This window comes from Plodia interpunctella, chromosome 26, assembly GCF_027563975.2.
Source record: "Plodia interpunctella isolate USDA-ARS_2022_Savannah chromosome 26, ilPloInte3.2, whole genome shotgun sequence".
Taxonomy (NCBI): Eukaryota; Metazoa; Arthropoda; class Insecta; order Lepidoptera; family Pyralidae; genus Plodia; species Plodia interpunctella.
In genome coordinates, this window is record NC_071319.1 from 2,803,801 (window position 1) to 2,826,688 (window position 22,888).

General features: G+C 33.5%; 3 protein-coding genes across 8 annotated transcripts in view; 2 read left to right on the plus strand and 1 right to left on the minus strand.

Moving 5' to 3' along the window:
* The first annotated feature begins 517 nt into the window (after positions 1-517).
* On the plus strand, positions 518-7,336 carry LOC128681224 (uncharacterized). Of its 3 annotated transcripts, XM_053764960.2 has the most exons (4): positions 518-673; positions 1,076-1,297; positions 6,029-6,358; positions 7,186-7,336. In XM_053764960.2, exons 1-4 carry the CDS (start codon positions 623-625, stop codon positions 7,210-7,212), a joined length of 630 nt encoding a protein of 209 aa, XP_053620935.1. In that variant the 5' UTR covers positions 518-622; the 3' UTR covers positions 7,213-7,336. The 3 variants fall into 3 exon arrangements, with proteins under 3 accessions (XP_053620935.1, XP_053620933.1, XP_053620932.1); XM_053764958.2 differs by lacking the exon at positions 7,186-7,336 and having other exon boundaries at positions 6,029-7,175; XM_053764957.2 differs by lacking the exons at positions 6,029-6,358; positions 7,186-7,336 and adding an exon at positions 2,748-3,660.
* Positions 7,337-7,841: 505 nt separating this feature from the next.
* LOC128681275 (uncharacterized) lies at positions 7,842-15,548 on the plus strand. Of its 4 annotated transcripts, none has more exons than XM_053765087.2 (4): positions 7,842-8,076; positions 8,333-8,540; positions 9,556-9,662; positions 10,972-11,599. In XM_053765087.2, exons 1-4 carry the CDS (start codon positions 8,023-8,025, stop codon positions 11,272-11,274), a joined length of 672 nt encoding a protein of 223 aa, XP_053621062.1. In that variant the 5' UTR covers positions 7,842-8,022; the 3' UTR covers positions 11,275-11,599. The 4 variants fall into 4 exon arrangements, with proteins under 4 accessions (XP_053621062.1, XP_053621063.1, XP_053621065.1 ...); XM_053765088.2 differs by lacking the exon at positions 10,972-11,599 and adding an exon at positions 15,216-15,548 and having other exon boundaries at positions 7,862-8,076; XM_053765090.2 differs by lacking the exon at positions 10,972-11,599 and adding an exon at positions 11,608-11,898 and having other exon boundaries at positions 7,900-8,076.
* A 484-nt stretch (positions 15,549-16,032) lies between these two features.
* The window catches only part of LOC128681273 (uncharacterized), a 48,405-nt gene continuing 41,549 nt past the window's right edge, over positions 16,033-22,888 (minus strand). Inside the window, exon 5 of the mRNA XM_053765084.1 lies at positions 16,033-20,764. Coding sequence (XP_053621059.1) covers positions 16,901-20,764 — 3,864 coding nt within the window. The 3' untranslated portion in view covers positions 16,033-16,900. The remainder of the gene's footprint in view (positions 20,765-22,888) is intronic.

Consider the following 22,888-nt stretch of genomic DNA (forward strand, 5'->3'; position numbering starts at 1 on the left):
GACTCGAGGCAGCCTCGCTGAGGCACGCACGGTTCGCTCGCTTGCCTCAGGTGCGTACACACTTTTTCACGTCAAATTAAATATATAAATTTTTTTTTAAATCTAGAAACGACCATTGCTGAGAAGAAATGCCGAAAGAAACTCATTTAAACAGTGTTTGTCGCTATCACACCTGAAGGGCTCACCATTATCATAGTGAGGATTCGCTTTCCTGCAATTTCTTCTCCATGTCATGTCCTAATAGAAGGAGCAGACTCATAACGTGCCGGCTTGATGTCGTAAAAAATATTTAGGAACGTGTGAAGTCGAGATGAAAAGAGGAATGGTCCGATGGTAGGACGAAGGAAGTTGGACCACGTGGCTCCGACGCTTTATGAGGAAGAAGCCGAGAAATCGTTTCGACAAAAAAGAAAGGGACAACATCTATCATCTCATCATCAACATCTAACATATACTACATTTTTGAAAAAAGTTAGTACGAGATGGCAGTAAACTGAACGATAAAGAAAGTGGATGTCAAAATATTTGTAATTTAGTGTATAGGCGCCTTTAGGTAAATACGGACAACTATATTGTAGGAATACCTTTTTATGTATGTGAATGACGCACATATAGGTACACAATGTTAGTTTTAAGGTTTTTGTGGTCATATGGGTTTTTAATCATATTTATGGTAAGTAACAAACTGCGAGAAATAAGTTATTCTAAAATGAACATTCTAGAATAATTTATTATATTAATCACCTACCCTGAAGTAAACATGACAATATTATTTTTTAAAATTATTACAATAAAGGAAAAGTCACATTTGTCACAAACCCACGCGAATTTGAATAAATTATCCTTGCACAAAATATCTTATTATCAAAATCAAATTTTTTTCAAACAAAATTTAAGGTATATCAATTGGGTTGAAGCTTTACGACACGTCATTAAGTCTAGATAGACAAATAGAAACATTTGTATGAAATAGTTACATCTCATTTGCCTTTGCTATTATTGCTTATGTTTATAGTTTAGATTTACACAACTTTTATCACTATGAATTTAAAACATTACGAACAAAAATTTACAGGCACATCCATTATCAACAGCGCCAACCAACGGCAGTCTGCCAATCACAATAAAACTTAAGGAAGAAATAGCAACGCGATACGGCAAATTGTTGAAGGCCCTCATTTCGGTTAACGAGCAAAGGTTGGATGTACTCCACAAGCTGCACCGGTTGCAAGACCTACCATTGGGCGTTTTGAGGACACAGGAACCTGAAGTTTACGCAGTTTGGAAACTGGACACGGTGTGTATATTTTTAAATAATCACATTATGCTACGTTCACACCGAGGTTACGACAGAAAATTATAGACATCTCTACAGGTATCTCTTCCATTTAGTTCATACAAGAGAAAGAACATGTATGAGACATTGAGATATATCCCGTATATTTCGCAATGTCTCATATACTATTCTATTTCTTAGACAGAGAGCAAATATCTTTCGTCCCTCTTTGCGTGCCGGTTTTGGCAAAGCTGCATACTGCGACTAGCCGAGTATCCATATTGTGAATAGTCTATGGTATAAATTAAAACTATATATTGATATTCCTAAGTAGTATAGTTTGGAAATCCATTTCATGTGTCTGGCTACGCTCAACGCTTGTGGCTTTTATTTCTCAATGCCTTTTTTAATTGTATGATTAATGCTTAAACGCTAGTGCAATCTCTTCCACACCATGTTAAAAAGAGATAGACGCACTTTCGTAGTTTCGGTGTGGATAGCATGCATGTGATGTTATATTAGCATGTAAGTAAACCTACATTAATAACATGACACAGAGGTCCGTGTAAGTTAACACTATTGCGTAGGTAGGTATGACTAGAAAACAGTTATAAAACTTGTTAAAGTATGATATTGCTAATAGTGTCAGCGTTTATTTGCCTAACGCCATCTGACATGACTCTGATGAATTACCGACTACTTACCCATCGTGTCTCGTCGATCGACAGTGAATGTGTTAACTTGATTTGTGGACTGTACAAATTTGCCCTACGTCACTCTACGTAAATTGCTCAGATTTCATAATGATCCAATGTCGTTGATATTAAATTACATAGATCAGTCACAGCACTTCGTTAGTTATGCTTAAGTTTACTTTTAAGCTTAATTTTAAAATACTACCTTATAATGATCCCTATGTTAGGTATTTTAAAGCTGAATTTGCATTGACGACGTGAGTTAGCTGCACGTGCCATCTACGTAACGACGACGTTAACAATTAGTGGGCTCCATTCGTGTAATGTTGAAATGAATTATTGGCCATGGTTGTAGCGAATCGACGTACATTTCTTAGTTTTATGAGAGCTTTATTACATCACAAGATAAAAACCAGCAATGAGCTTTGAGTCGCCACAATAATACATACCGAGACTACGAATAGTATTTGTAATTATATTAGTCGCTATCAGTTATACAATCTCATATAAGGCTAAAGTCGTTGATGGTATATTTTATCAAGTATGCAGCTATTTTATGGTCGCAAATCTAAACTAAACCAAAAGAGTAATTTGTAGTTGTAATATTTCTAAATCGACCAAAAGTTAATCGTTTCTCGTGTGTGTTTAATTTAATTTACATAATAAACCTCATAAACAACAAAATAGACTTTAATCTTCAAGATAGGGGAAGAAAAACGATAATAATGTTTTCGTCAAGGTTAAACCTATATCTTATTATGTGCTTTGTTTCTTAGAAACCGACATTGCTTGAAGAATTATTGCAAGAAAGAAACCATCTTATCGAAGCCTATACTAAAAATTTAGCTGCCGCCAAAAAGGAAAAACCAAAGGCAAAGGAAAAACAAAATACAAAGCAAAAACCAGGAAGCGATGAAAGTAGTTCCAGTTCAAAAGAAATATTGGATACAGATGAAAAAGAAGACAAAGAAATAAATAAGGCACCAATAAATAAAGGAATAAATGATGGAACAACTACTGAAAAAACAAGCGAAGAAAGCTCGTTAGAATTCTGGAAAGGTTCCCAAGAGGTTTTAAGTTCAGACGATGAAAAAGATGAAGTATTAAATAGTACCAATGAAATTACAGAAGCAGTTGAAAAAAATCTAATTATCATACCTTATCTTAGTCCTCTGACGAATTCACTGGAATTTTTCGAGGCTTCCCAAGAAGTGACAGCTAAGAAAGATTTCAGAAGATATAAATATGCACAGGACTGTTCCAGAAAGGCCTCTAAGTATTGCCAAATTGCTTGTAATGAGGCTTTTAAAAAAATGTGCGGCAGATTTAAATGCACATCGCAAGTGAAAAGAAACTATAAGAAGCAATGTCATTTTGTGTGTTTGGAAGAATTTGTTACCGATAGTGAATATTTTAAGTGTTAGTGCTATGGACCTTTATTGTGGACTGTATTTATTTTTATGTGATAATAAAATTATTTTGGGTAGCTTTTTTATTATTTACTGTATTCTTATTTAGACAAATACATATATTAATAGTATTCTAGTTCGTATATACCTAAGATCTCTACTAGCAAAAAAATCGAAATGAAATTATTTGGTAAATTTACTTTACGAAATCATCTACTTACATAAAATTATTGTTTGTTAAAATTGATGAAATCTCCTATTTTTGTCAGATAATAAAGTCTTTTTTTTTAAATATAATTTTACACATTTTTCTTTAGAAACCAACATCACACCGAATCGAAGATTCAGCGAAATTTTGGAATATTAAGAACTATAACGATGACACTATTGATAGGTTTACGATAATACTGGCCCTAAGTATAGATACCGAAAAAAGTAAAAGAATTAATATTTGGAAAGAAAATATAGATTCAACAAAAGAAGATACTGATAAACGTCTTGATAATTTTAGTAGAAGAAGGTTTCTTAAAGACGCTGTTACACGAAAATCAATAAAATATTGTCAAAAAGCGTGCAATAAGACTTTTAAGCGTATGCTTAAGAAAAAGAAGTTTAAAGTTAAATGTTTCAAATGCAGATTTGTGATGGAGAGAAATTATTTTAAATACTGCAGGAAAACGTGTCAGGATAGATTTGGTAATAATATTCTAAGCGAGTGAAGATTGGAAAACTATGACTTAAATTGGCGAATTTTTTGGATTCTGTAGGGCACAAATCTTTATGTGTTATCTATAACAATAACTTTTATATTATGTAATTAAGAAAATATTTTGTATAATTTGGTCAATGATCATTTATATAACATATCCTATTAGAGTCGACTAAAAATACTGACATGTTTTTATGATGAAGCTAATTAAAGAAATATTGTTTCTTAGAACCTCAAATTGAAGCACGAGTATTTTGCAAAGACCATTCAAATAGATCGCAATAAAAGGCATGAAATATATCTGAATGCATTAGCAAAAAATAATATAGAATCAAGAATAAGAGATGATAAAAGTGAGGAAAGTGACGACTATGGTTCTTATGACAGTTTTTCAGAAGATATAGTATTTGATGGGCGGAGAAGATCAAAATTTGACAAGAAAATAGGTAAACACGCAGCAAAAAGTTGTAGCGATGCACATAAAATAGCCTTGGATAGATTATGTAAGAAGAAATACTTAGATTGCACCAAGTTACTGCACAAATATTTTAACAAAGAGAGCAGAAAATCCTGTAAGAAACAATTTATTAGCGGGAAGTATAGTGATAACGATTTGTGATTAAATTCTTAATTAGAATAGCATTGTAAAGTTATATTTGTATATAAGTAATCAATAAATTAATTAGCATGATTATCTTATACTTATTTTTTTTGCCAAGTGTGAGATTTTTATCAATACAATTTTTTTTTTGTTTTTTTAGTATATTATTTTTTTTATATACGAATACCTATTGGCCATAATATTTATTTCCTATTTGCAATAGAAAGATACGAATGGAAGAAAAAGAGTGGAAAAAATTACGAAATCTGTGACTTTGACGTAGTAAAAATATCCGTTCGCTATTTTAATTTTTCTAAACCATCCTCATTGACCATATCAAGTCTCTTCACACTTACACCTTCAGTAGGTAGTACCTATCTACTAATCGGTAAAATATATATTTTTTATCTTTCTCTAGAAATCCAAAACGCTGATTAATATTGAAAAGCTGCTCAACAGTGGTAATTCTCAAAATACTCCTGCTGTTAAGAATTTGGGTGGAGATATATATTTAGTTATTATACCAGAAACAATAACGCGATCAGAAAAAATTCCACGAAAGGGTAAAGAACGTCTTGTAATTGGATTCTTAAATGATCCAAAGCACTATGATAATAAAGAAATCATTAAATATTTTATAGACACAGAAAGTGATGAAGAACTGTTTCGTTCCAATGAAGATACATTATCAAAATATACGCAAGCGCAAAAGAAAATTAAGAAATATGCGTTATATTAGAATATTGGGATCGAATTTTGGAGAAAATTGAAAGATTCCATAGGATGCCTCATCAAGTGCAATAGATTTAAAAAAGTGTGTTTATTTTTATACAAATATCGGAACTTAAAAGAATAGTAGGTAATACTGTAATAGTAAGCAGTTTAGAGAAGATAATTTCGTAGAAGAGAGATAAGAGATCCTTTTCTCTTTGTCTATGTATAAAAAATGCCAAAAGCAGAGTGGTACTAAAGTATTTAACTATAACCCTCGCTGGAATGCGCATACGTTTATATAAATTGAAGCAAGTTTTACGTAAAATGTATTTTTTTAAATAAAATATTTTTTTATTTTATTAAAAGTTACATTGTAAACGGTTTTGTCTTATTTACCTATTACCTCTAAAAGACTTATAATATGAAAAAATAAAGTAAAGGCTGAATCATCTTAAATATTATTTTGTAAAACAAAATAAGCTTAGTTATTATAGGTTTGATATTTATATTTAGTTTATTTTGACAACAAACAACACTACAACATTTGACTTAGTCTAAATTATAATTTAGAAATGATTAGTTATTTAACGCATTGTTTTATATAAAATATTATTTTGTTCTTAGGATCCCACAACACTAATAAAAATTAAAGGATTGCTCACAGTACACGAACTAAACAAAATATCATCAAAAATAATAAACGAATTAGAAAACCTACAATTTCTCCAGAAACTAATGGGATTTGAAATCAAAACTAAAGTACAGGACGAAGCTATTGTTGTAAATAAAAAAAGAATTGCTCAAACAGCACATGATCACATCGATAGTGGAGAATATTGGAGTTCAAAGGAATTATCAAAATTGGACAGTAGAAGGAAGAAGGATTACGGAGATAAATGCAATGAGAAAATAGGTAAAGCCTGTACGAAGGCCTGCAAAGCAGCTTTTAAAGAGGTGTGTTACGGCTATAAATATGCTAAATCGGCCAAGAGCGAGTTTGCAGAAGAATGCAGAAGGTCTTGTCATCAGCAATTTGTGGCAGAGCCTGAAGACTCTGTGGAGTATACCTTTAACCAATTACCGTGGTCGTGACCTCACTATTCCTATTCTCTTTTTTTATACTTACTAGTTTTATTTGTTTGCAGCAGTTTAGTTGGACAGCAAAAATTTAGCCCACACTCATTATTAATAACTAATGTTACAAAAGACATTAAGTCATTGTTACTTGGATTCATTGCCTGTATAACGCAAATAATGATATAGTTTTTCGGCAAAACATATAAAAACCAAACATTAACATTTGTGCCAAACGAAAAGGCAACCAGAGCCACGGCAATGAGCCGAGGAAAATGAAAATCAGCGTTTCAGCTGGTACCAAATACTTGTATGTATATCTAAGGGCAGATTTATTTGTCACCATCGAATCGATTTGAAGTGAGACGCAGCGAACCAACCAATCACATTGCAGTCTGGTTGTTGTTGCGTCACAATGGTGCGATGTGATTGGTTGGTACACACGTTTAGTTCGGATGACAATGCATTATTATAATGTCCTCACGATGTTTTTTTTTTTCACCGAAAGAAAGTGAGTAAAGCTACATACAACTAAAGTTTCGAACTTGAAACTTTTGCATCACATCTACTGGATCACCATCGCTTGAAGTTCAAGAAATATTAACGTCACTACCAGGAAAATCTATTAAAGTCTCTGACAACACTGACGACAAATGAAGCTTGTATTAAAATGAAATTTTTGTAAAAGTATGCTTTTTTTTTTCTAGGCAATAACTGGTGTACGTAGGAAATAAGTACCTACTCAATAAAAAAGTTGTAGGATTGAATTGAAATAAAATATTAGAAGAAATTTGGGAAAAAATGTACCGCTTTTGAATTTTCCATGGTAACAGTACTTTCTGGTGTAAAAGATAGCCTGAAAATCTGACCAATCATTGAAAAAGGGTAGCCTTTTTCAATGATTGGTCAGATTTTCAGGCTTCTCAGAAATCGAGGTTAAAATTATTTCTATCTATAATAAGAAATACATTTAATATCATGGATGTGTATCCAAATAATAATAATAATAATAATAATCATCATCTTTATTTCAGACCATCAAAACAGTCCATAAATATTAGTAACAATTTATACTTACTTGCTATGTTAGTAATAAGTATTTGTGTAAATACTTATTAAAATAGTATTTAAATCGAATAATTAATTAAAATCAATAATACAGTACAGTTGAGTAGGAATAAATGTGGATAGATTAGACAGATATTTTTATAATTAACTGAATGTTTAAACAATGAAATAAATAAAAAATAGGTTCAGTAATATTTCATTTTTTAATGTCATTGTGTGCTCTTACCACGCTTGCCTAACTTGTATATAAAAATACATTGTTTCATTTTTTTTTGTAAAAATTATAAAAGAAATACTGGCTCGGATTCGCTTCAATTTTAAGTCGTTGTTCCTTCATAATGTAATTAGTGAATTTCTTGTAAGCCAAAATCATATTCTGATAACAAAATTTTACAACACAACCAATTAATATTTAAATCACTATTCGGCCACAATTTTCATTATATGCAATCACGATTTTGATTGAGTATAACAAAATGACTCTGAAATCGATTTTCCTGAGACATTGTTTTTTCTTGGCGTTGAATATTGTAAGTAAATTCAATTAATTAATTAATTAAACATATAATTTAATCATAGATTTTTCTATTTTAGATTTTTATTAATCACAACGAACTATTAAAATTGGATAAATAGTATTTCATAAAATAGTTTTGATTAATTTTCATATTTTAGTTAATTTTTGCATAAATGTGTGTGTTTTTGTTAATATTAATTTCGTCTTGAATTAAGTATGAATATATTTTTTCTTTTTTCAAACTACTTTTTATTATTTTTTAATTACAGGCATTAATTCTAGCCCAAAAACCAATTCTGAGAAGTGGGTTGCCTACATCACTATTATCTCGAAAACCAATTTTGAGAGGAGGGCAACCATTACTAGTCGAAAAACCAATATTAAGGGATGGACTAGATCTAGATGAAGACGATAAAAACGACCAGCTTGATTCATCTGCTGATTCCTACAGTGTACCAAATGATAGACACTATTCAGGTATTTTTTTTTCTAATTGACTCACTGACATGGGGTGCATTTAGGGTCTCAGAATCGCAGTCAAGGTATCGAGTTGAAATTTATACCAAAGTATAGCTGTTACCCGCAGGTTCGCTTGCGTTGGCCTATGATTGATCTGGTTATTGACTATAAATATTCCAAATTTCATGAGAATCGGCCCAGCGGTTTAGTTAGAGCGCGACGTACAGATAAACATACTTTCGCGTTTATAATATTAGTATGGAAATATCGATGGACGCTCGCTCAATGCTATCAAAAGTTGTCATTATTGACATATTACGTTATATATTTTTATTTATTTTTGTTTTCTATGGTATATATATATCGTATATCTTAAAATTTCACAAGGAAATGAAAATCTAAATTAATCGTGTTGACCTATATACTTATACAGGGTTACTGGTAACAAACGCAAAACCTCTTAAAGACTACTTGGGTACATCAAAACAAATAACTTTTATTCTACGATCTTTCGCTCTTTTTGATTCGTTGTTTTTTTTTCATATAAAAGAATTAAAATCTAATTTGCGATTCTACACATCTGCGAGACAGTGCAGTAGCGTTATGTAGCGAAATCTAATAAGAATGCATTGGCATCCAAACTTAACGCGTGTACAATATTACAGTTCAATCGGTTGAAGATATCTGCTTCATAATTGAGTTGCAAGATTCCACACGAGACATATAGACATAGTTAAATAAAAGCTTGTAAAAAGCGTATTTTACAGAACCCTCAGTGTGCGAGTTGACACACAGTTTACTGTTTGTTATTTTTATACTTTTCTCTCATCTGAGCGTATTTCCGGCTGCGAAGCCTCGATACCTGGTGTCCTTTAAAAGAAAACCTTAAAATTTACCCTTTAAAAATGCTGTTGCATTTTTATAACTTGGATAAAATATGGATTGGTCCAATTCTAATGCGGAAACCTTAAGACGCAACGTAATTTATGCGAGTGCGCAGAAAAAAATATTATGTTCGTATGTTTTCTCTCAGATCAAAGACCTAGAAAATTAGGTGGCCTCGCGCAAGACTTAAGCAGTGAAGAGCTACAACCAACGTCGGATCTGAAACAGGAGCTGATTTCTGTGCTGCTTATGGATGTAAGTATTTTCTTCTATTTTGTCGTTAGGCTCAAGCCTCATTGCTCAGTCGTGCTCCGTTTTTTTTTAATTTCATGGCTCTCTCGTTCGCCAAAACGATGATTTTGCCAACGTCAAGGTTGAGTCTAAATTCATGATGGAATATTACACGCCTCGTGCCCACGTGGTGAAAAGTATGGGTCTAGCAACTTCACTTCTGTGTCATTGTGTCGCCAAAATGTATATAAAATGAAATGCGTATTAAGACTGGACCCGCACCCAAGTGCAATCATGAAACTTGCTACAAGATTTGATTACAGACAGACAAACATCGGGACAGGTGAAACTAAATAAAAGCTTGTAAATCTGGATCGAGAATCGTTACGAGTCGATTCCCTGTGAATCCGATTTTGTCCAATTACATACGATTACGACGTAATCCGTATTCATTTATGAAGCAATTTACACAACAACAGATAGTATATACCTAGACAGACAGACTGTACTTAAGTATTCTACGTACGGTTTGTTAAAGCGGACTTTTGACGAACTACATTTTTTGCCATGGCAACACCAAGTAGAATGGTCACGATTGGTTGATAAACCAGTGTTGCCCGCTAACGGGAGACAGCAGCGCCCTCATTTAATATCTCCACTTTCTTGACAGACTGTCATATATCATAGCCATTTTAATGTGTTCAATGTTGGAGCTATGGATTTAATAAGTCTGTAGTACCTACTAATTCCATGGTTGGAGCATTGACCTTCCATGGAGGGATAAGGGGCGAATACGTTCTATATGTGATATTGACACCTCATCGCGCTGCGTTGTAGAGAAGCTAGGACGGTTAAATGTGTTTTGTACATAAAAAATATACTTTTAAACCACTTAGTTCGCCTTCATTCCAAAATTTACTTTGAAGAGGAATATATAAATAGTTTTATTTAATTTAAGTGAACTTTTTAAATCTTTTGACTTGATAAAGATTCTCTATGGATGTGTGGGTGAATAAACTCGAACAATAATAGCGGGCCTCGAAAACAAACTCACTGTTCATATTAGAAAATTATGCGATATTGCAGAAACATTGTGTACTTAGTTATTTCTGTGTGAAGACGATATAATATGGGACATCATAGTTATTAGTTACTTGGAAAAAAATACCTTGAAAAAATAAATATTTTGGTTTTTGCGTGCAGTTTCTATATACAAAAAGATTTCATTATTAATTATATAAATTATCCCACATTCACATAACTAAATAAATAAAAAATACAAGTAAATTCGTAGGAACTGCATTTTTAAAGAGCCAAAATATTTACTTTTCAGGGCCAAATAGAAAAGAGGGCCGATTATGAAGAAATAAGTGACTCTTCATCAACTGAATTTGATATTGAGGATGTTGATGACGACGATGATGAAACAGAACACAGATTTGGACCAAGAAGGGTGTGGAAGTACTGTGGCAAAGAAGCAGCCAAAGGTTGCAAAAAAGCTTGTTCAAGCGCTTATAAAGCTGCGTGTAAAAGCCGTTACAAGTGTAAAAGTGGCCTTAAAAAGAAGCTCAAAAAGGAGTGCAAAACGTACTGCGAAGAACAATTTCAATCGTTTAGTAAAAAAAAGAAAGATTAAAATATCGTACATCGCGCGTGGAGTGTTATTAAAAAAATAATTTAATATATTTACTAAGATGTTTGGAATAGCCATGGTTAAGCCACAGTTTAATGAAGAATCTGTCTAGTTATTTACCTATAGTGCATGGCCACTCCGTGCTGCGCAAGCCGCATCATACGTTTTCGAAAGCAACAAAAGTAGACCTTTGTAATGGTCATCTGCTCATCAGGTCAAGATAATATTTCTGGTCTCCCATTCAATGACTGTTTTATTTGAAAAATACAGTCCTGTAGCATCTTTGCACATCGAAATAGAACGAGTGAATTGAACAAGACATTTTATTGTTTTCAGGCGAAGTTGAAATATATGGGTCCAAATTCAAATGCCGATTCGTCAAGCGAACTCAGTCCTTCGGACGGAGAGAATAAGTATCATAACACTCGGCGAAGGATGAGCAGACGAGACTGTGACTATATGTGCAGAGACGCATGTTACGAAATTAGCGATGTCTGCATGAGATACCACTGTTCGTCTAAATTACGGAGTAAAATCGAAAAATATTGCGGTATAAAATGTAAAAAAGAGTTCAGGGGTTTTTAATTACCTATAATACAAATATATGAAATGGACAATCTGTCTCAATTTTATTTGGTGCCATTTTGAAGAATCTCATGACCACGTCAACTTTCCCAATATGTAACAAAAACAATGCATATCTTTGGGCGATATTTGGACTTACTGAAATGCCAATCCCACAAAGTTTGGTCTTTATTGCTTGGTGTTGAATGCAACACTAGTGCTGTGCTGGAAACTTATCTCATATCCTAAATCCATGGGAACTACCTTATGTGACAATTTACGATAAAATATACCGAAGGATGTCGTGCTCATTTTTATTATAGGCTTGATGTTGCCCGAGGCTTCGCTCCCGTTAGAGTTTTGAAATAAAATATAGCCTATAGCAATCTTGGATATGGCCACACGGTGTAATGTACCTTTCTAATGGTGAAAGAATTTTTGAAATCGGTTCGCTAGTTTCGGAGATTACCCGACTCGAACATACAAACTCACAAACGCTTACCTCTTTATAATAATAGTATAGACTAGATTTTGCCCGCATCTTCGCCTGCGTAAATTTTTACACGGGAACAGTTATTTTTCCGGGATGACTTCCTTCTCCTCTCCACACTTCAAACTACACGTATACAAAATTTCAAGAAGATTGGTCTAGTAGATAGAGCGTAAAGAGATAGCAAACAAACTTACTTTCACATTTATAATATTAGTTGTGATGTGCATTATTACTTGCGTCGTAAGCGACATGTCTTCCGTAAGGTAAAGTCACGTTTATGGTCTGTGACTATATTAACAGTGTGAATAAGATTACTCAACGAAATTTATTTATGTTGCTAAACCCTGAAGTGCCGCCACACGTAGGTTTAGCCCGCTAGACCCGGGTGCAGCCAGTCTCAGTCGGCTACACTAGGCTTACGTTTAGCTAAACCTAGGTCAACATTATGCCATTTCGGCTAGACCTATGTGCAGAAAGAATGAAATGCTTTTATCGGCTATAAATAAAATATAGTGAGTTTTTACATTTGTTATACATATACAAACTATAGGGATCTATGCCGCAAGCTCAGCTTATAATACAATCTATATATACGGTAACACTGCAGATGTTTCAGTATTTTCAGCGAATGACGAACTCAGACGCGAATCAATGCATTACAACATGACAAATTATTCATTACGCTCAAAATCAGACGTACAGATTATTATTAGAAAAAATAATCAGTTTTTCACAACAAATTGACCTAATTCATAAAGCCTCAAGAGACATTATACCACGGGGGCCCGAGTATACACGAATTATACAATAATATTACTTTATATTCAAGAAAAAAAAAACGCGGTAATGTTTGAACACTGGTCTGTAACATGTCAGCTTATGGTTCGTTGAGTGGGCCCGGGACAATTATTTAAACTTCAAGCGCGTTGAAAAGTGTTTTACTATTTCAGGAGCATTTTAAAAATCTGACTGCATTCGATCTGGAAACATATTCGTCAAGTGAATACGATGTAACAAGCGAGGAAGACGGATCATTGAGTTTTACTGATATGTTATATCGCAAACATAATCACGGTTGTCAGCAGGGTGCATATGAAGACTGCAAATATGCATGCATGTCCACGATCCAGCATTGTTGCACCAAATACGATTGCGGCGCCAAACTGTACAAGAGAATGAAAAAGAAGGCTAAGGAAGCATGTCGCCATTATTTTTCATAATCGAGTGTCACCGCTCACAATTACACGCAATTGCAATGAATTAATCTTTTATATTAATCTTAATCGTGGATAATACCTATATGGTTTTGAGAACTTAATAAAAGTGCTGGCAAAGTTTTGTTCCATTTTATTTTCTTAACATGTCAAAAGAATACAATTTATTTTGTGACTAGCTAAGTAAAAAATAAAATTTAGGTGCATTCACTAAAACACAATAGTCATGTAACTTCTCGATCAGAATCTTATTTATCCTTACAGATCGTAAGGAATCACAATTTTTTGATCAATGTTATTTTATTGTATGGCTTTTGGAATGTTTTTTAACTCCAAAAAATGTACCTTGAAAAAAATGAAACAGGTATACTTCGTAGCTCGTCATTGCGTTCACACGTTCAATCTTTATTTTACACGATGCTTACACGATATACAAAAACAATCAGCATGTGGACATATTTTTTTTAATATTAGTTACCTATACATTATTTTTATAACGCATCCATACCAATATTATAAAGAGAACATATTAGTATTTTTGTTTGTAATGAATAAACTACTGGGCCGATTTTGATGAAATTTGCCACAGAGATAGACTAAACCTTCGAGAGTAACATAGACTAACTACGTTTTTCATTATGTTCTTATCCGAGCGAAGCCGGAGCGGACCGCTAGTATATTACAATTTTTTTCCTCAATATTCAAAAGAATGTAATTACCGCTTTTAAAAAAAATAAAAGTGTGTTCGTATTTTGGTATAAAGATAAAGTAATAAAACTAAGTGAATTTAATAAATAAACGCGTTTTATTTGACACCTCAATCCTGAAAAAAGCTACCTCTGTAATTTAATTATGACTTTAAGCTAACGTATGTTTTGTCTCTGTCGCACTTTAGAATATTTGACATTGACGGAACCAGACAAAACATACTTTAGCTTGATGTAAGCTTTGACTTTTTATGAATAATCTGGTACTTATGTTGTCCAATGTACAAGTGCTGGGGGGCTACCATGATACATAAAACACGCGTATGGTAGTGCGTACACGATACGGAAAAGACAGACAGCATGCAAACGTTAGTAACATAGTGTATCGTTTTTGTATGTTTCCGAACTTACTTTGGGACTAGCTCAATCTGTGTGATTTGTCCCATTAAAAAAAATTAAATTATAATTTTAGGAAGTTACATAGTCTACCATGTAACTTCCTAAAATTATAACGGAGAGATATCAGCATTTATGTGTAACAAACAGGGTGTTACGGTAAACAGATTTATCCTTCAAAATGGTTATATAGAACCCTAAAATATAACACATTAAACTCCGTTGAGTCGATTCGCAGTGAGACGCAGCTAACCAATCACAGTGCGGTATTGTGTCGCAACGACAACATCACCGCAATGTGATTCGCTTCGAATCGACTCGATTAGATAGTTAGTGAAATGTACTAAAATCGACTTAAAGGGAAAGTGAATTGGAGATTCTTCTCATAGGCGATTGGCTAACAATCTACCACTATTGAATGTAAATTCCATCAATAAGTCCCCCATACAGATAATAGCCTTCGAGTTTCGCAACTCATGGCTCTGTCTTGTCAGCTCAGACACCGGATGTACATGTACATATTGTTTTCTGAACTAATATGACGTGTTCAAAAATGTTTTACTATTTCAGGCGCATTTGAAAAACAAGAGGGCGTACGATTCGAAAAAATTTTCGTCGTCCAGCGACTCCGACGTGTCTAGCTTAGAGGACAGAAGTTTTAGTATTTTTAATACTCTACGGAAAGGTGTATGGAAGAAATGTAGTAAAAGCGCAGCGAAACAGTGCAAGAAGGCGTGCCAGGACGCCACCAAAGCCGCTTGCTCGAGACACGAGTGTGGTAAAAAATTGAAAAAGACACTGAAGAAAAATTGCAAAGAATTCTGCAATGACCGTTTTAGTACTGACTAACTGTATTTGAAAAGTATTCTTAAAAAATAACAATAAAAAAATGCTGTGATGTTACATATTTTCTTTTTTTTGTGGTGACACGTTGGTTCCAAATTCAAATATTGTATAAGATTGTTTTGATGGTGAATTCACAAGCGTTTGAACGCGGCGTGTAGATTTGAATTTATTTTATTTTAATTTACGAATATATTTTTTTATAACACATTTATAAAATTACCATTGTACCATTGCTTATTTATAAAATAGGATAATTAAATTGATTACTCTGTATGGTACAATTTAATAAACACTAATGATAGCCCACGGCGGAGTTCAAAACGCGCGTGAAATCTAAGCACAAATACATCACACAATCTATTATTAACAAAGATTTTGTATGGTTGATTTGCGTACTTGAATAATCATAAAATTACTTTTTAAATATTACTGAATTTTCATTAAATAAAATTTTTAATGGTAACAAATGAGGAGGAATAATAATTTAATTATGGTGGAAAATAATATTAAATTTTGTGAATATTATAATAAAACTACCGGAAACATTTTGTTCCATTTAATTTCATACATCGATAGAATACAATCTGTATTGTGATATTTAACTTGTTAATTTTTTGTAATACAATTCACATTTCATCTTATACAAAAGTAATATTATATAAATCAACTTCAACAATTAACTCCTGTATATTGTTAATAAATATAAGTACTTAAATTTAAAATTCTAACATTTATATATCTAATTTTCTAAATGGCTCAGAATTTATAATAAGTGCATCATACCAATATCTACGTCTAGATATAATATAATGGTAATACTTAGAGGACGGAATGTCTTTCGATATGGATTTTCAAGGAAAGTATTCATATTTTTAAATTTTTAAATATCTGTATAGCAAAAATATACAGCTTTGTATAAAGAACATATTGCATTTATATCAGAATTGTGACACGACTATTTTTACTTCACAACCGGAAATATCTTAATTATATCTCAGAAGAAATTCTAACGTAACTAAACTACTTAGATGTTGTTAATTAACATTATCAAGGCACATTTTTAATAACAATGTTTTAAAATAATATCAATTTTAATTTATATATAGACATTATATCTACAAATATTTCGTCATTTACAAATTAAAACAGAAAGAAGTCAATTTATAAGAAAAACAAATTCAATTTATTGAAAACTAATTCAACTTTTATTTGGTGTTGTTATACATAACAGGTACGTGTGCGATACAACCGTGAGGAATGTAAAGACTAAACATGAAACTTTGCGTGCCAATGGCGAAATATTTGAGAATTTGGAAACATAATTTCATAAAGGTATCACAATATATAATGCTATATTTATTAAATCTAATGGAAGTTTATCGTGTAAATATAATTTTAAGTGCACTTAACTAAATTTTCCCGCCGCTGGGGCTCCTAGAACTACTTTTGATCGAAGTCACAGAAATGTTGCCGGAACTACTGCTCAAAGAGGGGGGAGGCGAGCGGGGTAATGCAAAAGTTTTGTCTGTCAAATTCTCCTGACTCAAAGACTTTTGACTGAAAACGGGAATTTTCGAAGACACCGTCACGCTGCCAACCGGCTTTGTATTTTTCTCCGTTTTAACTGGTATGTTACTTGGCTTAGCTGATATTGTTGGCTTTTGATTCAACGGCTGTTCTGTGCGCAACTGCTGGTCTAATTGTGACAGTCTTCTGTTTTCCAGATCTGTGCTCGTTACGATTGTGCCCTTGGGAGATTCGTACGTCGCTGTCCTGAATTTTATGTGACTGTTCCTTGGTAAATCGAAGTCCGAATGGCGTTTCTTTGGTTCGCTCTGCGTCGATGTTCGTCTCTTCACTTCGGCCATCTGTCTGGCCGAGTGGTGTTGTTCGTTTAGAATGAAGTCGTTAAGCATATCGATATCTAATTCGTAAGATAAAGAAGGCTCTTGGTAAGGGGGCGCTCTTTGTCTACTCGCGATTTTGTCTTTCGCCAACTCTGTTTTCTGATTCATCTTCTCTGTTCTTGGTGTGACCACCTGTATCTCCATAACGTGGTCTTTTTCTGCTTCAGAATCCTTTGGACTACCCATTTTGGAATTATTTCGCGTGTCCGAGTGTGTTGCTAACGATGGATTTATAGAATATTTTGTTTTAGTAAGTTCTGTTACGTCTTCGCTAGAAGTCCTTACTTCTTCTAGATCTTGGATTATTCTTATACCCATTCTAGATAATTCCTCTGGAGTTCTGTCAGACATGAAATTGGGATCGTTTTGTAGTTTTGTCATCAATGCTGTCGCTTCTTCTTCGCTCATGTCTTTTGTGTTCAGAATTATTGTTTCAGTTTTAGTAAATGACGGTTCTTCAGACGTAAATTCAATGTTGGGATTCTGCTTTTTTATTTCCTCCAGTACTTTTCTATCAATATCTTTGACATTTCCTTCTTCAAGCATCGCTTCGTCAATGCTACCAGAATGTCTCATAATTCCAAACGTTATCTGTTCTACTTGTATAGGTGCCTCAGCTTTGCTTGTGATGTATTTTGTAGAGACCTTTTCCACGTTTTGTGTTATAACTTTATTTCCAAATTCATCTTCTGCGACATTAACAGTTACTGTTTTTTGTACAGGTTCTTGCGTCATCGTGATTGCCATATTTGGTGGTTCCATGTATAAAGTTCTTCCATCTCTTTCGTCATTTCGCCTTTTGATACCTTCGATGACATCGGGCACTACTCTCAATGATTCTCCTATCTCAATAGTCTGATAAGATTTTCCTTTCTGCTCATTTAAAGGCTGATTCTTTTCATTAGTAGTAATTGTTACGACACTACTACTATGTACATCTTTAGGTTCAGACCATTCAACGGAATATGGTTCTAAAGATGGTTTTTTATTATACTTTAAACTGTTATTATTCGACCCGACTTTCACATTGCTAACAAAATCATCGTAATCAGTCTGTTTAGATCTAGGTTCTGAAGCTTTTAAATCGAAGTTTACAATATCAGGTTGGTGCAGTGAAGATTTGAAAGAATCTGTCAACTGTGAAGACATTTCTTTACTGGTTGTAGGGTCAGTTTTTTGTGAACTTTGGTCGATATGGACATTTAATATTGGATTTTTAGCTAGAAGTTTCTTCATCATCTCAGATTTGGGACGTTCCAAACTGTTCACGTATGTATTTCTTGAAACTTTTAGATCATCTGGAATATTAGTATCATATGACATGCTGAGTTTTTCGTCGAATTTGATAGGAGTACCAGTTATTTCTGTTTTTGTAGAAATTGGTTGGATTTCGTGGGTACTATCAAGAGAACTGAAGTTGCTACCATCTGACGTAGACTTAGCAAATTCTGAGACAAGCTTTAAATGAACTTTTATATTCTCATCCATTATTCTCCGAGCAAGATGATCTGATGTTTCATGTGGTTCACTTTCCTTATATGACTCAAACTCTCTGTTTTGTGGCTTCTTATTACTCATACCATTCTCAACTTTATCAGATTCTACAGAACTGTTAGATCCTTTGACAATAGCATCCTCTAAATTACCAAATTCAGAACCTTTTTTCAATCGGTTTCGTTGGAATGTATTCAGACCTTCAATAGCTGACGTTTTAGAAATATTCAAGCTTAGTCTAGGCTCTTTGTTCTTTATGGCCATACCTTTCTCAGAATCGATCATTTCAGGTAGGATATCTTCAGTTCCTGAATCGAAAAATGTTGTTTCAACGACAGACATAGCTTTTCTCTTTTTAGGCGAAAGATTAGTTTCTTTTATTTCAGCATCATCTGCAGAGATATCCAAACTTTGTGCTCGCTCTAAAGTACCTGTAGATGGCTGCCTTGCTTTAGCTCTTTGTTCAAATCTAGAAAGGTCTCCTAATGATGCTGCTTTACGCTCATTTTCATCTAAAATAGAAGCACTATCTGATGCTGAATGAACTGTGTCATTCAACGGAGAACTGTGAATAGTTATATCACTGTTATTTAACTCAATTGTTGTAGAGCCTTTTTCGCTTTTATCACTGTTGTTGAAAGATACTACAGAGTGAACGTCATGGTTGGATGACAAATTGGATTTAGAGTCTTCGAAGTAGTTGTTGAGAGAATCACTCTCGCGCTTGAAGGGTTTGGTTACTATATCGTCAATATCATCTTGACTAAAATTTATAGAATCTTCGATACGCGAGATGCTTTTGGTCTTGTTTACCTTTGGCGTTGATGTGTTGAAAGACGAAGCAGTATTATTGCTACTAGCGGTAGACGTATCATGCAGAAGGCTGGAGTGTTGCTTTTCACTTTTCAAGAAATCGGTCACATTTTTCAACTGCTCGATTATGCTGTCGTCAGATTTGTTTTTCTCAGTATCTGGGGGTGACGGCGCCTTACCTTTCGACTTTTTGCCTACTACTGGCTTTGGAGCTTCTTCCTTCTTATGTTCAATTTTATCCTTTTGAATAATAAACTCTGTGGAACTCTTCCTATTAGTTCTTGCTGCTTTGGCTGCCTCAAGCATGTGTTGAGGTAGTTCTTGTGGAATCCCATTTTCATCTCTTTTAATGCCGCTAGAGTTTAAGTCGGTCCTTGCGAATGAACTGTCTGAAGTCTTTGATGTATCAGTATTGTTGCTGGCATCAAATTCATTTGATTTTACTCTAGCATTAGGTATAGGCGGTGCCATTTTCTCTCGTCTTTTAGCTACAACTGGTTTCTTCGGTTCTGTTTCATTTTCATGTTTGAATTGTGCCGTCGGAGCCGGTCTTTGAGGTTCGGGCTTATCAACTTCATCCGTTTTCTTTTCCGCCACAACTGTTCCGTTCTCAATACTTTTTTGTCTTAACACTCCATCATCGGGAATATTAGGTGGTAAAACCCTGATACCGAATTTCATGCCACGTTTTGGATCATAATCTCGTTTTTGGACTTCAGCGTGTTCCAGATGAGATATATTCTCTGGTTGAATTATCTGAACTTCGCCACCGCTTGAATTTCTGTTTTTGTTTCTCTCAGGTTTGTTTAAAGCTGCTGGAATATCGGAATGTCTCGATTTAGTGGCCAATTTACTATTTTTCTCATTTTCTCTCTCCAACGTGGTGGGAACGCCATCTCTTTTCTCTTTCTTATTTCTCTCAAGTGTTGTGTTCACGATTTTATCTGTGATTATCTTCTTGATGCCTCCCTTACCATGTTTCGTTTCCAATGTTGAGTTGTTGGAGTTGGACGTGTTCGGTGATCTTGGTGGATGAAGCAGCTTAGCTTCTTTTTCAAGCTGAAAAAAAAAAATTTTTTATTCTAAAACTTGTATTTAATGTCCTAAAGTAATATCACGTATTCTAAATCATTCTTACAGTATCGCCTCCATTTGTTTTAAAATTGTATTCAAAATTCGTCATTTAACTTAAAACATCAGTTATTGGCGTCAAAAATTTACTTAAAAACCAAATCTATTGCACACTTTCAAAGTGCAAGTAAGTGAAGAATAAACGGCGGCGCTACAAATTTTACCGTTTCATTGACGAATGAATTGACGACCTCGGTGGCGCAGTAGTAAAGTGCTTGCCTCTGGCTCCCGGGTTCGATCCCCGGTGGGGTCATGATGGAAAATGATCTTTTTCTGATTGGCTCGGGTCTTGGATGTTTATCTATATATGTATTTGTTATAAAATATAGTATCGTTGAGTTAGTATCCCATAACACAAGTCTAGAACTTACTTTGGGGGCTGGCTCAGTTTGTGTGATTTGTCCGTATATATTTAAGGTATAAAGCATTGTACCTACTATTTATAAATGTAACAATAACTTTTTGATTGGATGTAAACTGAAATTAGATTTTAAGCTCTAGAACATAAAGTGAAATTAATTTTGTATGCTATATTTTTTCTTTTTTTTTTTCAAAGAGCGTAAAATTAAATCAGATACAAAATTAAAATGCTCTAGAGACAAAAGTAAAATCTTCGTCTAATCAGCTTATAAGTGGCCATTAATTTAATTGACCATGATAAATAGATAAACGTATTTATGAATATTAGAATGCTTACTTATAAAGTTGTTTTCAATTTTGTCGCAATCGAAACGAATAGCGACATAAATTCCGACATCAACGCGGCATTTTCAACTTCGACTAAAATGCTTTTCTTTACTATATTGTAGTATAATCTACTATTACATACATTCATTCTACATTTCTATTCTCTAAGCATTCTAGTGTCAACAAAGTGGACATTGTCTGTTCAAACAGATCTAACACATTTTGGCGACTTAATAGTTATAAAACAATAGAGATATGAGCATTCCTCAACGTCCGTTGGTTATTGTATTCTAAACATTATTGTCACATCCAACAACATTGTCAAACAGCTGCTTGTTGATGGAAATACATCCTAAAAGACGTTTCCTTTAAGATTTATTATTGCTCACTATCATAACATCAGTTGCGACATTTTTCTTCTAGAAATCATTGAAAAAACCAGCTAAATTTGACCTGTGCAGTATATAATTTTCTCTTCAAGCTTTTTAGGTGAGTGGGTCAAACAATTTTGGTTCTCATATGCATCGATGAGTAATGATAGAGATATTTAAGTTTTAAGTTGCGCTCTGAATTTTAAAGTTCATTACATAAGTAAAGACAATGCTCGATTTGAATTTCAAATTGTTTTTTTTTTTTTCAGTTACAGCACTTAAGCACTCTTTGCTTATACTCGAGTGCCTAATATAAGTGTTATGACTTTCGCTAGTTTTGACATTCGTCACTAAAGTAAAACCTTTATCTTACACTATCTCGATACTTTTATCTGAGCGTTTTCTCTGTCTCTTCCTAAGCCTGTCGGAGCTTATTTAACCTATGCATAATTTGTCAAATCATTTGAACGCATATCATATTCTTGTCGACATCAAGCACTTTCGTTAATTTACATCGTTAGAGAATAAACTGTGTAGAAGTTTGTTGTGCCTCTTCTTCTTGTTCATCTGCGCTTTGGAAATCGGCAGTAGATTTAGTTTTAAGTTTTTTTTTGTGATGTATATTAACCCTAAGTTTCATAAAAAATCTTGAATCTGACTTGTTGACCGTGTGGAAGTAGCATAGCCAAATAATTTACATCTACGTGATTTGTCGGTTTTCTTTATTTATCTTACTATACTAATAAAATGACATTAGTTTTAACACACTAGATATCTAAACAGCCAATCAGAATGCAAGTTTTCTTATATAATGATGTTAACTTTACAGATATACGTACAATGCATTGAAACTCATTTATGAGCTACTAAAATTAAACCAACGTTTATTTTTATCTAACATTCACTTTATAAAAATAGTATCAACTTTTCGACCTTCTTTTTAAACGTATGATGAACTATCATACTTATTTAGTACAGGAACTGTGGAGGCCAA